General features: G+C 36.1%; 2 protein-coding genes across 2 annotated transcripts; one reads left to right on the top strand and one right to left on the bottom strand.

The window, feature by feature from the left end:
- Positions 1-399: 399 nt before the first annotated feature.
- On the top strand, positions 400-6,010 carry LOC123555354 (uncharacterized). Its single transcript, XM_045346001.2, has 4 exons — positions 400-838; positions 1,504-2,005; positions 3,942-4,159; positions 4,522-6,010. Exons 1-4 carry the CDS (start codon positions 760-762, stop codon positions 4,620-4,622), a joined length of 900 nt encoding a protein of 299 aa, XP_045201936.2. The 5' UTR covers positions 400-759; the 3' UTR covers positions 4,623-6,010.
- Positions 6,011-7,850: 1,840 nt separating this feature from the next.
- Positions 7,851-10,028, bottom strand: LOC123554048 (heat shock protein 27-like). Its single transcript, XM_045343913.2, has 2 exons — positions 9,710-10,028; positions 7,851-8,999 (listed from the first exon to the last, which is right to left on the bottom strand). Exons 1-2 carry the CDS (start codon positions 9,933-9,935, stop codon positions 8,533-8,535), a joined length of 693 nt encoding a protein of 230 aa, XP_045199848.2. The 5' UTR covers positions 9,936-10,028; the 3' UTR covers positions 7,851-8,532.
- Between the last annotated feature and the right edge of the window lie 8,032 nt (positions 10,029-18,060).

Here is an 18,060-nt window from a genome sequence, read left to right as displayed (position 1 = left end):
AGAATGGACACACAGATTAATTAGAAAGTTGCTAGATTACAAACCAGCCTTGAAGACTTATAATGCAGAAGCGCTGAAGAATTATATGTAGCCGCTTAAAAAGCTCATTCAGAGCAAATGCATTGTTATATGTCTTGTCGGCTTAAAACAAATCTTATCTTATCTATCTATCTTTCTATCAATCTATCTTCTCTTATCATGTGTTCCCCATTTATAACAGCTATTTATAATACAGAAGCGTTGAAGAATCGTTTTTCCCACATTTTTGTACAGAAACTTCCCGTTTTTATTCACTGAATGATTCACTCAAGCTTAAAAACACATTCAATCATCTATAATGCGTGGTACAGAATATCTTACTAAAATGTTTAAAATAAAGAGCAGTATAGGCCTACCGAAAATAGAATGTGTGAAGTTGATATTTAGTCGATAGTTTATTCAAAGGTGAATGCTGCGGGCCTCATCTCATTTTGTACCAGTAAGAATGACTCCCGGCAACGATTTCTCAAACATTCTGATCTTATCTAAAACAAAAGCTTTTCTCAAATGTTACCTTTAAAATGTGTATCAAAATAATGTCTTAATCGAACAAGCATCATTTTCCGCGCCCGACTTTTCGCCCAAAGGAGGGGATATTAGTGGTTTTAAACGGAAAATCACAGGATACAGATTTAACCAATTCACTTAAGACAAATGTTTTTAAAAATTAAAATAAGAATGACTGGTGTAAGGTGATGTGACTGTATCACACCACGTAATATGGGATATATATTTTTTCTTACATACGGACTTTTCTTTGTATTTGCTGTGAATTGTATACCAAGCTTGACTGGGACAGGTAATAGATATGATTTTATTATTATTTATGTTAACGTACTTCACTTTAATATGAGGTAAGCCTTCTAGCGTTTGATTAGCAATGTTGTATATACTGCCAAAACTTGCACAGGAACATTTTGGCGAGACTCGTTAAAAATCTGTCGAGTTTACCGTCGTACATACCGACACAATTATAGGTCATATGTCGACCTCCAAGCATTATTTCATCATATGCGGACATCTGGGTAGAACCACCGACCTTTCAGCTACATTCGAATCCACAGCGATTAGGGGCAAATTATTCAACGCGGTAGTCGGATTCGTTGTTTATGTCGAAACGTTTTATCAATGTAGATCTTTCTTTACCTAACTTTTTTAAGTACAAAATTCTTGCTTTGTAATTATGCTTAAACAGGCTGAAAAAAAGTTATTATTATTATTATTATTATTATACCAGATTTTTATATATAATATTCAACCAAGCTTAAAAACATTCATTTTTAATATATAATATTCATTTTTATATATAATAGGCAGATATTCATTCATAATTATGTATTTATCTGCTTATTCATTAATTCTTTACTGGGACGATTTAAAATTCCATAAAGAATAAAACCTTTGGAAATGCCTTTCTTTTATTCGTATTAGGTGTTCTAATATTAATTATAAATTCATTTTCAGATGGTATGAAATGTGGTTCGGGCCAGTGCTTAAACAATACAGTATGTTGTCCTGGTGAAAAAGAATGTTGCAGTGACCTTGAACTTTGTTGTGGAAAGCACTGCTGTCGTCATGGTTACGAATGTTGCCACGGAAGCCCAAGATGCTGCAAGTCTGCATCAAGCTGTTGCGGAGATTCTGTGTGTTGTCCAGACAACTCTAAGTGCTGTCCAAACAAGAAACATTGTTGTCCTGTAGGATACACATGTTGTGATGACACGAACGGGTGTTGTCCAGAAAAATCACATTGCTGTGGAAAATATTGTTGCGCTGAAAATACGAAGTGTTGTCCTAACGGCACCGGATGTTATAAAGAGGGTTATCATTGCTGTGGCAACGGGCTAGCTTGTCCTGCAGGGGCGGAATGTTGCGGACATGAATGTTGTGCGGAGGGATACAAATGCTGCGGTTCTCAGTGCTGCCTTTCAAACTCGGGATGCTGTGGAAACTCTTGTTGTAACATGTAAGTACCTTAAGGAATTACAATCCATACTTAGATTTTTTTTGGAAATTGGCAAATAGTAACATTTGCTTGTAATGGCAAATGATAATTATCCTAAGCAGAAAAGTAGATCTATTCTTCTGCGTTAATAACGAAGTAAAATGTGATCAATATGTAGAACAGAAATTAAGGCTGTACCCGCCCGCTTTGCTCAATAGAGGAGGGGGGAGGGGTGGGGGCGCTGATCTACGGATTATGGGATCATGAGTTCGATGTCAGTTACTTACGGAGAACACGTTTGTACTGGTACAGAATCCAGGAGCACTGGTTAGACAAACTGCCTGCCGTTACATAACTGAAATACCGTTTAAAGATGATCTTAAACCCAAAACAAACAAATAACGTACAGCTTATCACAAATATTTCAATGTAACTTGAAAAAAAGCTGGTAATTCGACTTTAAACTAATGTCTGATAATTTTTATGATCATCCTAGTTTTACTAATGGCGCTGAATATATGAGCAAATAATCTCTCATTTTCCACCTTAATGTATTCGATATGAATCAGCCATCTATGTGAATAAGTAACATATACTGTGACTATAGGGTATAGATCTATAATTTGATATTTTAACTTATTGCTTTGATCCGTTACAACAGTTATCACGACTCCCGCTTCCCCGCTCCCCCCCCCCCCCCCCCCCCCCCCCCACACCCCTCATAAAATGCTTATGAAACAATTGTTTGCCTTGATTCAGTTAGCAGTACACTTGTTAGTAAGCCAGAAGCCACAAGAGCACATGCGACGGCTCTTGATAAAACAGCACATTCATTTAAGCCTTAATTTAAACAGTCAACAGTAGGTTAAAGGTCGTTAATTCGAATCCAATCCTACTTTGTTTCATATAACAAATGACAAATAAAGACCCGAATTCCGTATCTTTATAGAATGAACCTACTTTTTATGAAAGTTCTTTCACAAATTTACGAAAAATAGAAAGAAAATATGGGCTATCGAAATGCCAGTATGTGTTGATCTGCTTTCCTGAAAACACGCACATTTGCACATTTCGTTCAGAATGCAGTGTAAAGGTGTGATTAAAGCACACATGCTTCAAGAAAATCATCGCTCAAGAGTAAAAAAAATAGAATCTATTTACTTTGGACTTCTTTCGACAGAAGCAGGAATCACACACTGGACCAAATTACTTAGCTTATTCCTCTAGGGATGAATCTAGTGTTAAATATTGTGTATGAATTTCAGCGATTGTATGTGTTAAACTCTATGGTTGCCGAAAGAGTTCGTAAGGAAGTCAAATGTGTAGTTTAAAACACAACCAATGCTAGTCATTTTGTAAATTTTCTTCAATTTGTATGGTGGCATATTTCTGCATACGATAATCATAAAGTTTTCATGAAAAGTTTATGAACTTTCGCGAAAAAACAAAACTTTTCGCGAAAATTTGAACAAACTTTCCTGAAAGTAGGAGAAAGTTTTCGTGAAAGTTTTGTCTGGTTAACGAGACAATATGTCAAAGTAGTGCCCTGAACTGCACAAAGATAACCCAATAGTCCCCTCTACGGGATGAAGTGTGTTATATCCACCTCAATCCCCGACCATCACCCCTAAGAGTGTCTTGAACTTACAGATATTTAATTATAACATTCAGATTGGTTTCAAAATCAACGTATTTTTTTAACTCCCTTTATTATTTCTGTTCATTCCGTATTTGTTATCGTATGCAATAGTTGGCACTATCGTGAATTTTTTCAACTTAGAACAAGAGATTCTTTTCGTGAAAAGTTTGTAAGTTTTCGTGAAAACTCTATACATTTTCGTGAAACTTATCTGGTTATCGTATGCAGAAATATGCCACCATAAATTTGGAAACAAAATGTTTATTTCACACAAGTTTTGTGTCAGTACTTTAATCGAGTTGACTTTTTCATTTGCAGAACACAAAAACCCCATCTTACTGGTGTAACCATCTCTGTTAGTAGCCTGTTCAGCCAATCAGCTTTAAGCAAAGAAAAACCGTACATACGACCAACCAAGCAGACCGAGACAAACCTTGGCGGCAATTCTGCGAAGCCTGTAGATACATCAACGGACTGGTCGTACTTGATTTTTCCAGCTGCTGGAGTTATTGCAGTGGTTATAGTTCTGATAGCTTGTAAGTATAGGTGCTGACTATATTAAAACTAAAAACAAATGTATTGTTATTTACCGGGGACATAACGCGTTTCCATTAAGAGTTGCAAGAGGACATTTCTGTAATATCACTGACTCTGAAAAATTCGTAATCAGAAAAGAATAGTGTGTTTGAGATCAGGTAAACCATTTCGTTTTCGATCAATAACTCGATAATACTTAGTATCACGTAAGTCAAACGCGATAGATGAGATGAGTAGATGACCTCCTGATTGCGGGACAGAAAAATCTGAAGCTAAAAGATAATAATGACAACATCATGCATTACACTTCATTCTTAATCAAACAAAAATATTTTCAGTTAAAGCTCTTTGTACTTTTCAGGTTGTGTAGTGATAAAACGTTCGTCTGGAAGTGGTGGAGTGAGCGTGAAAGTTCGGGAGTACGCACAGAAAATGAAAGAAATGATGGTGAAAAGCTACTAACTGTGTTTAAGAGTAACTTACAATAATAAAATGCCTTTCTGAAATGTGATTAGACAATTTTTCAAGTGTCCACCAAGAAATTTCTAGCAAAGCAGTCTATTAGCTGATGCACTGAAATGTTGGATGATTTCACAATGGCAATTTAATTTTCTGTGATAAAGATTCTGTTTTTTTTTTTTGTTCAGAAACTGTATAACATGTTACGTTTATAGATACGAATATATACAATCTGAGCGGGCTCACTATGGTATGATTTAGTGGTTACATTAAGGTAGCAGGGTACACTTAGATTCGAAAATTTTGGGCACGGCCAGGCTTACATGTAGCGGGTCGTAATATTGTACTTCCCTAATGAGCAGAATCAGGGTGGCCATTTTATAAATTATGCATGTGCATGTTTTGTGCTTTTAATTAATGACAAGATCAGGACTCTCATACATGAATGCAGAAAGTTATACACCATCCATTAAAAATAGCATGCCAAAATCAACAATTTTGCACTTTTTGAACAGCCTGCAATGATCCCGTTGCAGGAACTATGTCCAATTTCATTGCATTTCTCTCTCAATATAATAGTCTCTACTGAACTACAGGATATTAATGGAATGGGGGCCCATCCATCTCGTTTTTTTTTCACAAAATAGTAAAACTGCGCCCGAGTATCAACAAGCGTGGAACCCTTCTATGATTTGAATTTCCCGCGCCAATGTGACTCATCGATTCATACAAAGCTAGCAGCAGTTAGTTTTACAACTGACATCAGAATTTTACATGTATCAGCTGTTTAAATTTTCTAAAGAATTAACAATCATTATTTACAGACATCCAAAATCCCGAAGTTCTAATTATTACAAATATTGAATTCGAAGTGTACCCAGCTACCTAATTCCAGACCATGTTTTATCGTAATTGCTGTTTAAGTAAACGCAGCACCAACTTGGTTAATTACAGCTCTTGTTTATCTCGAAAACTAAACTTTGCTTAATTTACGTTTAAAAGGTATGTGGCTCTTTAGTAGTTGTAGACCACATTGTCTCGGACCAGTCATTTCGGTTTGGCCGTTAAAACTCTTTACTATTTTAACACTAGTTCGAACAATTAAGCTGATACAAGTGTTTTCCAAAAGCGCGACTGTCACACTTTAAAGATATCCCAAACAAACCTATTTCGCTGCTCATATGTTCTTGCAGCATACGTTTACATATTGCAGGTAACAAACGGCTTTTTCCGTGGGTTGTACATTGTCATGTATTATTCATATATTCAACTATTTTGCACTTACTATTTGTTTAATGTGAAGGATAAACACTGGACTATAAACTTACATTGTACATACAATAATAAAAGACTGATATAAAATTGTTTATTTAAATAAAATGATATTTTTATATACCAGTTGGTTATATTTATATGAAATACGTGAATCTTTCTTTTACACCAGCAGGGTGCGTGCAGTACCACAGTGATAATTACGACAGTCATCACTCTTCCAGTCTGATTTAGAAAGTATTTTCATTTGATAGATTATAGAACAAACCTGATTCTAGGCGGTATGTGTTTCAACCTGATTAGAAATGTATGCGCATTGGAAGATAGTACATGTTGAAGTGTATGCCTTCTCGAAAACACGTGTCAGTCCTATGAGTGTATGTCTTCATGTAGTCCAAATAATATGTTTTGGGACAGCGTGATAACTTTTGACTTTCGCAGGAATGACAACTATGAAATATTAGATAATAAAATAAGTCATCCCGATAGGCCAAATGTGTAACGCTAGTCTTCATGAAAACACAAGTAAGAGTGTATTCCTTCATTGTAACACGAGTGTGTGCTAGTCAAAATGTATGTCATGAAAACACGTGTGTACGTTAGTCAGAGTGAGTGTTTGTGTGCATGTAAACACGAGTCAGTTTGCTTTGATTTTTTGGGTTTAGCGCAGTTTTTAGCAGTATTTCAGTTATGTGAATGTCTTCATGAAAACACGGGTGTAATTTAGTATGTCCTCGGGAAAACACGAGTGTACGTTATTCACAGTGTGTGGTGTCTTCGGGTAAACACGAGTGTACGTTATTCACAGTGTGTGGTGTCTTCGGGTAAACACGAGTGTACGTTATTCACAGTGTGTGGTGTATTCGGGTAAACACGAGTGTACGTTATTCACAGTGTGTGGTGACTTTGGGTTTTTGATTTAATCATATTTTATTGCTTCTGAACACATAATACATAGCACATATACATAATAAGTAACAAAAGCAAATGGGTTGGGCTACAAGTTATTACAACATAAGAAGTCAGCCCTTCCCAAGTGCGTAACATTAATAGCAAATGAAAAATGAACGAGTGTCTTCGGGTAAACACGAGTGTACGTTATTCACTGTGTGTGGTGTATTCGGGTAAACACAGTGTACGTTTAGTTATTCACAGAGTGTGGTGTCTTCGGGTAAACACGAGTGTATGTATTCTCTTCGGGTTAACGCGAGTGCACGTTAGTTTTCTAGAAACAAGAGTCGGTGTATGTCTTCGCGAAAACATGAGTGTACGTTAGAGTATTTCTGCATGAAAACACGAGTGTACGTTAGAGTGTATGTCTTCAGGAAAACACGAGCATACATTAACTAGACTCGTGCAAGTCAAGTGTATATGTCTCGTTTAACCAATCAGAACCTATAACCTGAATCAGTCAAGGCAAGTCTAGCAACGGTATTCTCAATTGCTTATACAGTTGGTCATGTTGCTGTTTGATAATTCGCCAAAATTACCAAATGTAATCGCGTGAAATATAACAAGCACTCTTGAACGATTTAAATCCCGATAACTACGTATTGAAGTATCTAATTTACCATAAAAATCATCTTGTCCTTGGCCTCAATTCATACCACGTCAAACAAAAGGTTTCGTCTCGCCTAAAGTTAGTTTAAATGAAATGAGATATGCTATCGATTCGCGAACTTGCAAACAAAGATACATTATACAGTTATAAACCATTTTTCAACCTCACAAAAACTATAATGATACCCTAAAATTGCACTGTATTCTCATAAATTTGAGTATCTTATAAAAAGTCCGGATGTTATGTGCCGTGGGGATGAAATAAAACAATCTCGGATGTCCCCTCTGTGCTTCCATAATGACTCAACCATGTATAATGGCCTTGGTTATTTATAAACTTGTTTGTAAACATGGAAAACAGATAGTACGTCACGTAACGAATGGCATAATAAAAAAATGCGAGATTTAATAATCTTTTATTTTATTGAGAAAACAACATTTGTATTGTCATCATCATTATTATTATTATGAATAAAATCTACTTAGATAATTATACAAGTATTTTAAAGTGCCTTGTACTGGACACAGAGCTATTGATCAATTTGGCAAATTGGTCATAAAAACTTAATACATGTACACAGTTTATTCTTCTCAATTACGAAGGCATCTTCAAGAAGCTTTTCTGACATTTTCTGGAAAAACCTGAACTAGAGTGTCACATGAGGTGCAGTTGCGACCCCTATGGTGCTCGAACCAACGACCTTCGACACATGCCCTGACTGATATCATAATAAGACGTAATACAGCTGCTGTGCTAAATATCTAATTTATCGTATGAGTTGTACAAACATGAATGGTACATAAAAGTTTTGTATCTTAAACAATGAAAATATACATAAAATCTATCTAAAGAACCATTTATATTAGATCACAACACTACTCGAGTACAGAATTATTTTGACAATCAAATGGAACAAGACACTTGTGAAATTTGGGTCATGGCCAAAACATGAAAGTTTTCGCATAAACGTTCATTTGTATTCAGATTGAAAAATAACATGAAAAAAGGTTGTTTTTTTTGCAAAAGTTGGAGGTCTTCATTTTATCATATAGCCTTTTTAGCTATCGCTCCTTTTGAGAGTTATTTTTCTGCGCCTTCCTCTTTGGTCTCCTTTGTGCCCTCTTTGGGCTCCTTTTCACTATCTTCGGGCTCTTTTTCAACCTCTTTGGGCTTTTCTTCACCCTCTTTGGGCTCTTTTTCACCAGTCTTGGTTTCCGCTGCAGCCTCTTTAGGCTTCTTCTTACTCTCAAGATGCTGGATTGGAATTAAAATCTCTTTTGGTGCTTTAACCTCCGGTGGTGGAGGCACTGGAGCCTCGATCTGAAGAACTCCATCCTCGGATAGATGCGACGTAAGCTTATCCGGATCGACATTTTCCGGAAGTGCGTACTCTCTGGTAAATTCTTGGTGAATTTTGCGACCTTCGGTTTCTTGCACGTGTTTCGCATGGACTTTGAGCGTATTGTCCATAGTCTTCACCTCAATTTCTTCAGGTTTGAACTGACTGCAGTTGAAGCGAAGACAAAACTTATGGTTTCCTTCTGGGTCTGTAAAATGCAAGAAACTGATTTACTTTCCACACCTTGAAAAATAATTGGTTAATTGATAAAAAGAATAAGTGTAGTAGGGTAGATTATAATGGTACTTTTATAGCCTCTTGGTAGTGTCCGCCTCAGGTTTGTAGTGTCCGCCTCAGGTTTGATAGGTCCCAGGTTCGATTACCGGCCAGGGCTGAAATATTTTCAGTCTTTTTGGCGCCCAACGTAAATAACACACGAGCATACATTGGAACGTCGTACAGAGGTTCAAACCCCTGGGATTCGAGGAAGAATTATATAGTAGCAGTATAAGAGCGCACGTATACTTCATTGTCATCGAGCTAGCTTTTATAGCGACGAGGTAAAATATGACCGCCTTTGGGGTGAGAGTTATAGGGTTTGATTCCCGGTCAGGACTGAAATGTTTTCCGTCTTTTACACAAGGTACGTTTGTTTAATCACTTTATGCCCATACTTTTAATACCTTCAGCAAAATACCATTAAATCTAACAACTGAACGAGGTATTATTATAATTATCAATCTAGGATACATCTAAATGTTAAAATAAGCGTTCTTTTTGCTAACTTGCCGTTTTAAATAGTAGTTCCGTGTGAACCCAAAGGCAGAATTACATATTGCTGATACAAGAGTATAAGCACCTATTTTTCAGCTCTTTTGAAGTCCCTAATCAGCCAACCAAAAGAAATGTTTTACCTACCAATAATGAAAGGATGCTGAACATCCAACACGACCGGCTGAACATCCATCCTATGCATATCACCGCGGACTCTGTCCAGCTCACGGTTAAACCGTTCCTGCGAGTCTTCCAAACCCAAGTCCTGCCATGTATCATCAAATAGATGTCGCCAGCCGGAGAACAAATCTCGTTGGCGGTCAAAATAGCCAAAATCCTTCTTGTCCAGAGGTACAATAACCCAAGGCATAATTAATTGTTAATTAGTTCGTTTGACTGTTGATTTTGCAGTTCTTCCACGCGTATTTATACTCGATAAGTATCTCGCTATCTACTAAAGTCTAGATATTTCTCGAGACTTCGTTATCGATCGAGTGTAATACTGTACGGTATCGGTTTTTGGTGTAATCTTTAACTACGGTATACACAAAGAAACTTAAATTATTAGATGGACATTTCTAAACGACATAATTTATTTGAATCCGTCTAACTGTACGTCTGTGAATTGGTGTATCATACAATCCTTAAAACGTTATGATAGCAATATCTTAGATATATATATATATACTTTGGAATAAAAGATTACGTAGAGTAACACAGTTTTAGGGCTTACATTCAGATTAGTGGAACTATTCAACAGTTATAGGTCTCGAGATGTCTTACTCAAGATTAAAGTTGAATATATTCGATACGAATTTTAATTAGTTTGTCATTATTATACTCAACCTCTCGTCAGTAGAAATTGCACATTTTGCACCACTTTGGGTTTTGGTCGTTGTCTCTGTTTTGTTTTCTTCTCTTCTCACGTGTCTACGACGTGATATTCCAGTGAGACAATTATAAAAGCTATTTAGTTGGGCAGTGTGCTCCATTCCCGGCCAATAATCGATATATAGAAAATAAGAAGAGCATGTACACGTTTTATTCAACAACAAAAATACTAAAAATGAGAATCGTTAGGTGCAAAACGTTTATCCATGTTCAACAATTGATTCATCAAATGCCTTTTTAAAACAAACGTTATCTTTAATTTCGATGGACCCGCGCTATGATTTATAATGCCATCATTTCATCATTTTTCACTTCTATTTTCTATATAAAATGTGCAAAAGTACCATACCTGCGTTTTTTAAAGCAACTTAGAGGTGCAAGCGATTTCTTACACTCACTGAATATATCTTTTGAATGATATACACATTTTATTTATGACTAAAACTGTTGAAAAAAAAACGCTTTACCCGAATGCATACACATAATCTGAAGAAATACCAACAAAAATACGTGGTATACCCGTAATGTAAAGAGAAAGTTATTATTCTTAAAAACAAAACAAAAAAAAACTGGACAATATGCACTCCTTTGTTTCTTTAAATAACATACTAGGATTTTTTTTCTTTTGAGATACATGTACTGCCATAATATATAGTGACACTGTTGCATTTCTGCATTTCCGTTAACCTGTATTGTACTTAAAACAGTTGTTTTCTGAGTTATTTCCCTTATTCTCCTGGTAAATAATATACATGCAATATTATGAATATATGAATAAATAAATATGCCAAAATGCAATACCACTACTACAGCTTATACCGCGGTCACAAGAACGCTACGAGCTCCGTACGAGTAGCTCTTCAGTCGATTTTAGGCAAACTCGTACGGCCTTTGACTCATACGAGCGTCGTACGGATTTTTTGAACTCGTAGAGGACTCGGGAAACTCTGTGAAAATGTTTCACCGAACTCCCGAGTTCTCTACGAGCTCGTAGAGATTTTTGAAGCCGGGAGCAGCTCGCAAGAGCCCCGTACTGGAATCGCACGGGACACGGAAGAGCTAGTACGGGCACTGCACGATGTCCGTGCAGATATGGAAAACTGCAAGGCTTGCTGATGCTCACACGACTATCGCAGAGGACTCGGACGGTCAACGCAGTAGCATGTCCGTATAATACTATATTATAATCATTATACTAGATTTATATGGCGCCTGTCCGTGATTAACACGTTTAAAGTCGCATAGTCACATGGGGCACTGTCATCCTCTACTGGTGCAGTCATGGAGCTATCTGACCAGAGGGATATACGGTGAAAATACGGAGAATTCCATATATTAGATACATGTTTATATGGGTATTGAGAGCAATATCATATTAATAGTCATTGGTAAAATAAATATGATTATTTAATTGGATGCAGTATGCCAGTCCTCATTAGGGCCCTTAAAATTCAAACTAGAGACTATGATTATTGCTTTCACGGGAATGACAGAACAACTCAGCGAAAATCACGTTAATTCAAGTTTTTCTGTTACATTGACGAAAAACATGAAATACGGGGAGTATCTCTGTTATAAGAAATATGGAGACTTTTGTTATTCTTATTGTAAAGTTTTTTTAAGTTTTGAACAACAAAAACCTTCAATCTTGTTTCATGTTTAATATGCATTGAAATCAGTTCTCCCAAATCAAATTACGGGTTAGTCAGTTTGGTAAAAAGAAAACTCGTACACTATGGTTCGTTTCGGGACTGGTGAATGAGAATCTAAAATATTCAGACTTGAAAGATATTGGGGTATGGGTATCGTAATGTAGTTTAAATAATATGAGAAACATAATTCGATGGCATTATTATTGTTTTAATTCAGTCTAAAGAAAATAAAGTTTTAATTATCATGTTAGATTACAAACTTGCGCGCCTCGTGAGATCCGATCTGGCAAAATCCACTCGAGCCGAATACAAAGTCCCAGATCAATCTACTGTTATAATAACCCTATTATATTAAAATTATTTAGCCAAATTTTATACCACTTTAAAGACCTTTTCATATTAAAATATGACGAGTAATAGACAACTCGGTACTTTTTGACTGAATAGAACGATTTGCGAAAACAGGTTGCCAAATCACGGTTCATCAAAATGGACGACACCATGCGAGTTTGAAGGTTTGCAGAAGCATTATATTACGAGGATGAATCTGAACTCCAAACAGTGATTTTTTTTTCAAGAGAAAGTCTATCACGATATGAAGGATTATTGTCTATATCCTTGACGATACCTAGCAAACATTTGCCTATTTTGAATGGTTTTGTAAAAACCACTAAAAACAGGCAAATATTTGGTGAATAGGCTTTAAAGATATACATGTACATAATTTAATCCTCGATAACGTGTTAGGATCGAGATATTTGCTCTTGTATGAATCAATGTTTGTCGTTTAGATGCGTATTTCTTCGAAACATTGATAATCACTAAATGATAGATTATGTCTTAATTAAATAAATCATATCATGTGAGACTGTCGGCATTAAATAAACTTGTTGCCTAAAATTGCTATCAGATAATCATATCATATATAGTCAATGTGTTAATTAATTAGCATCATATATTTTACCTTCGCTGTTGTGAACATTTGAAGATGAATTAGGTTTAAAAGTTTATGACAAATCTCACGTAGATCTACACTACATAGGAGTGACAGGTCCTCATAAAGGAGACATTAAAGAGAGACGTTACGAATTGTTTGTAATCCAGATTAACTCACACAAAATTAAGAAAAGTTTAAGGTATGTGCAATTCAATATGTCAAAATATAGAAACTACGGCAAATATTTACTTAATTGTTTAGTTGTGTTTTTTACACTCTCCCAAAGATCATGCGGTTATTATATTCTCTCGTTAACAGGTTTCACCACTGGCTGAATGTTTCTATCATCACGTACTGACTTTCCTATCCTTGCAGCGGTGTTTCTATAATCACGTACTGACTTTCCTATCCTTGCAGCGGTGAAATATGTCAATATTTTCTTACCAATTTGCGTGCCCCAATTTGCGTGCATTTCCTGACAGCTGTTGGCTTATCTCAATAGACATATCGGAAATTCATTTTTGCCAAACTCGGTTATATACATATGTTGCCACGACATAAACAACCTTGTAAGTTTCAAAGATCGTGAAATATTTCCTAACCGGTTAAAACGTTCTAGGCCTATTCCTAAGGCATGTAACATGTATTGTAAATGCAGGTCAAGTTATGGATCAACATTGTTAACCCTCCAACGGTCATATTTTATTACTGATCTACATGACACCTAGACACAGACGTTGTCTTCATGAAATGTAGGTAGGGTCATTTTGGATCTTCCTTTAGAAGCATAGAACGCAACCAAGAAGAATATTAGGCGTAAAAAAAATGTTTGTTTCCGGTATCCCGACCTACCCTAAATTTTTGGCCCTACCCTAAATGTTTTTATGGCCTTGGAGAATATTTTTTCAACTTTTTCACAAAAAGTTGCAAAACTGCACTTTTTATGCTTTAAACATGTCCAGTGATGTTAGAAATCAACTAACTGATGCTCTAAAGGCATTACTCCATTATTTGCATTCAGTTTTTGACACAAAAATAATTTCCGAAAAGTCTCCCTTAATAACCCCCCCCCCCCCCCCCCCCCCCCCAAAAAAAAAAAAAAAAATTCCGACCTACCTACCCTAATTTTTTTTAACATGTTACCGGAAACAAAGAATTTTTTAGGCCTTAGCAGACTTTTTAATAGCAGCCATATACAAACCGTATTAACACCCAATTAAGAGCCCAAATTTCCACCTGATCTGGATGACCAGGTTTCATCGCGGTGAGGATGCGTACACCGGATATTGCCATTTAGTGATAAGATATTTTCCGAAAACGTGATTATTTTTCGTAAACAAGGTAAATAAAACCCCGATTTTCTGTTGTATTATACTACTATAGAAGAAAAGAGCATTACTTTTAATAATCAGATACTGTGTATAGTCAATATTTAGTAGAAACACTTGGTGCGACGTAAACCCCAAATAAATAAATAAGTAGAAACGCTAAAATTTGTGATAAAATGACAAGTTTATCATTTGATAAATGCATGTCGTGAAAACATTTGTACCGATACCATCACCTATTTACACACAAAGAAAAATTGTACAAAATTTCAGCTTTGTAAATGTTCAAATGATGAAGAAGTCGGTGATAAATGAGCGTCGATGGTGTACTGTGTACTGTGTACTGAGTTTTCAAAGGTATCATTTTGTTTTTGTTTGTTTGTTTTGGGTTTAACGCCATTTATAACAGTATTTCAGTCATGTAACGGCGGGCAGTTAACCTAACCAGTGTTCCTGGATTCTGTACCAGTACAAACCTGTTCTCCGCAAGTAACTGCCAACTTCCCCATATGGATCAGAGGTGGAGGACTAATGATTTCAGACACAATGTCGTTTATCATATAGTCTAGGAGAATATCATTTTGTACTGTGTATTGCAGTTTCGTGTACTGAGTATTGATATTGAAAATCGTGCATATTTTCAGCATTGATGGTCATTAAATAGACACGACATGTAATGGCATTGGCCCAAATGATGGAATGTCTTCTTCTGTTTACAGGTGACATCAGACATCACAGCGAAAATAACAAGCACTGGTTTGAACACTGAAAATACAACTTACAATTACAGCGGCATGCCAATAGTCACTCCGAGAAACTGTCTAAAGACGAGCCATTGCCAAGTACAGGCCCAGCCACAAGTACACCCGTGAAGCTTTTATAATAATGCAACACAGGATATGATGACGATAAGTGTGGAAAAGGTTTCCCCTTATAAGAAGAGCAAACATGAAAATATGTAATCCTGCTGCTTTTAAACTTCAGAGAGACATAAACCTTGGTCAATAGATGATCCCGATTGATTTGGTGTCAATAGTTCAAAGGTCAAGATCGTAGGGGCTTTGAACTTTTATGACCTTAGACTCATTTGACACAGAACCTTCGAACTAGTTTCACTTGAAAATTTCTTAAAATAATATAGTCAAAGCTATTTTAATTGCTTTAAATGTATTGTTCTGAAAGGTAATCAACTCACCACTTGCTTCGTACGAAACAAAATAGGTGTCATATGCACAGAGCAATTTGTTTTAAAAGTAGGAGGATACATGCAGTGTCATGTGTTATTCTTGAAATATATTTTGCACACTTCATTTACAAGATATATGCCATTTCTATGCAAACAGTTCGTTATTATTTTTATGTGATCAACTTCCCTGTTGGTCAAAATAGTGTATTTCTTGACAAGGTCAACTTTGAACAATAACAAACGATCAAGAACTGACTTGAAAATCATTCCGAATTTTTGCATGTATTCATACTGCTGAATGTAAAATGATTATGATCTTTGTTATTTTATGAATTTGTGTTTACATTTCAAGCTTGTTTAATTAATATTTCAATGAACATGACTATTTGTTCTTTATCAAAGTAAAACATGGCTTGTCAAATAATGTTAGGTAAAATAAATCTATAACAACAGAACCTATTACAGTATCAATGCCGAGTCTTTTATGTGGGAATAATGCACTCTCTTCACATTTATGCAGTAACTAAATGCTTCTTTTAATGTCAATTAGTATTCGTCTGTCTGGCTTTTCTCTTTCCTCTTTAGCATCAGAATTGTGGTATCTGTTATGCAAGCAGTTGTACAATTGTAAAATCCTCGGAAGAGTTTTAAGCCTGTCCTTCAAAACAACTTGCAGTCTTCACTTTACCTCATATTAACCAAGTTGTCGGTGGAAAACATCTTGCGACGTCAAGAAATACAGAAATCTATGTCATTTAAAGGAAACTTTCCTTGGCAAACAAACTGATTAAAGGCTATGTATTCATCCATCTATTTTGCTAAAACCTCGTCTGTCCATGGAATTGCACTCTGTGTATCATTGAAGGTTCAATGTACACCGCCGTGTGGGTGTCTCTAAATTATATTTTGGTACTGGTAGCATGTGTAAATGTTGAGTTCTGCTAGAGGGCGTGGTAGGTAGCGTGCATTTCCACTGCCTTCTGTGAATAGGCTCCTCAAAATTTACCCAAATTAAATTTGTCTTTACAACCTTTTTAAAGGGTTTCTTTCTGTTGGAAATTGGTCCCTTTTGTAAGCGGGCTCCTTTTTTGAAACACGTATTTTAATATTTTCTGAATCAACAGTATTTTTTCTGTTTCTATGCCCCCGGCATCTACTGATGCGGGATGCATGTAGTGATTTTCCTGTCCGTCCGTCCGTCCGTTCGTTCGTCAGTCCGTACGAGGTTAACCAAATGGGACCGTTTCGTCTAGCATCAATATCCCTTACAAGAATGACTTGATACTAATGCAGATGTAACCTGTGACCATTCTTCATCTTCAGACATCGCCTGACCTCAGTTTGACCTTGACCTTGACCTCATTTTGGACTTTGGTTGCTTTATATGGGCCATCTCTTGGTTTACCAAATGGGACCGTTTCGTCTAGCATCAATACCCCTTACTAGAATGACTTGATACTAATGCAGATGTAACCTGTGACCATTCCTCATCTTCAGACATCACCTGACCTCAGTTTGACCTTGACCTCATTTTGGACATTGGTTGCTTTATATGGGCCATCTCTTGGTTTACCAAATGGGACCGTTTCGTCTAGCATCAATACCCCTTACTAGAATGACTTGATACTAATGCAGATGTAACCTGTGACCATTCCTCATCTTCAGACATCACCTGACCTCAGTTTGACCTTGAACTTGACCTTGTTTTGGACTTTGGTTGCTTTGAATCGACAAGGATGCCACCGGGGGCATCAAGCGTTAAATGAACGCAGCTTCTTGTTTTTCTCTGCATATTTCTGGTGTTATCTTGTAATTTACTTTTTTTGGGGTTTTGTTCGTTAGCGTACTGTATTATTTTCGTCATTTGGGTGGTATTCAACAAAATGACATACAATGGCCTTAAACTCGTTCGTCGAGCTGTAAACACACATAAACAAGTTGAATCTGCAACGAAAAAAAAAATCACAATATAGTATTTATTAGTAGGGCCGGGCTTTCTGCAAGTTATTGAGAGTAAGACTTTAGTGACATACCAATGCCAAATTTAAAAAGATACATTTAACTGTTTCTGAGATAATTCATGTAATATCAACTTAAACAATGCTCAACATCACATAACGTAAGAATAGAATATACATTTACAACTGTTAAGCATAACAAAAATTATTGCTCACTATTGCACTATTGTGACTGTGAGTTACGTTTAGAGCTTATTACATAAATTACAACAGAGTAAACGCTATAAATATCAATGTAAAAACATCACGTATCTTCAGGGCTAAAGAAATTACAGTTTTGTACTTTGAAAAAGAAATGATAATGTACATTTTGTAAGATTTATTCTAGAAAACTCAGTGATAATGTCAACATTACATAGTACAGTAAAATGTGATACAGGGCAATACACAGTACATATATTTGCAACACACAGTATACCGTCGACGCTCATTTCTCCGTCATTTGAACATTTACAAAGCTAAAATTTTGCACATGTTTTCTTT

Source organism: Mercenaria mercenaria, chromosome 7 (assembly GCF_021730395.1).
Source record: "Mercenaria mercenaria strain notata chromosome 7, MADL_Memer_1, whole genome shotgun sequence".
Taxonomy (NCBI): domain Eukaryota; kingdom Metazoa; phylum Mollusca; class Bivalvia; order Venerida; family Veneridae; genus Mercenaria; species Mercenaria mercenaria.
The sequence above is the reverse complement of the archived record's forward strand: the minus strand, read 5'-3'. Positions and strand labels throughout refer to the sequence as shown.

Coding starts and splice junctions, on each gene's coding strand:
- LOC123555354 (XM_045346001.2), top strand. CDS start 760: ATGGGATATATATTTTTTCTTACATACGGACTTTTCTTTGTATTTGCT. Junction 839..1,503: donor ACCAAGCTTGACTGGGACAG/GTAATAGATATG, acceptor ATTCATTTTCAG/ATGGTATGAAATGTGGTTCG. Junction 4,160..4,521: donor GGTTATAGTTCTGATAGCTT/GTAAGTATAGGT, acceptor TGTACTTTTCAG/GTTGTGTAGTGATAAAACGT.
- LOC123554048 (XM_045343913.2), bottom strand. CDS start 9,935: ATGCCTTGGGTTATTGTACCTCTGGACAAGAAGGATTTTGGCTATTTT. Junction 9,000..9,709: donor TCAGCATCCTTTCATTATTG/GTAGGTAAAACA, acceptor TGCATTTTACAG/ACCCAGAAGGAAACCATAAG.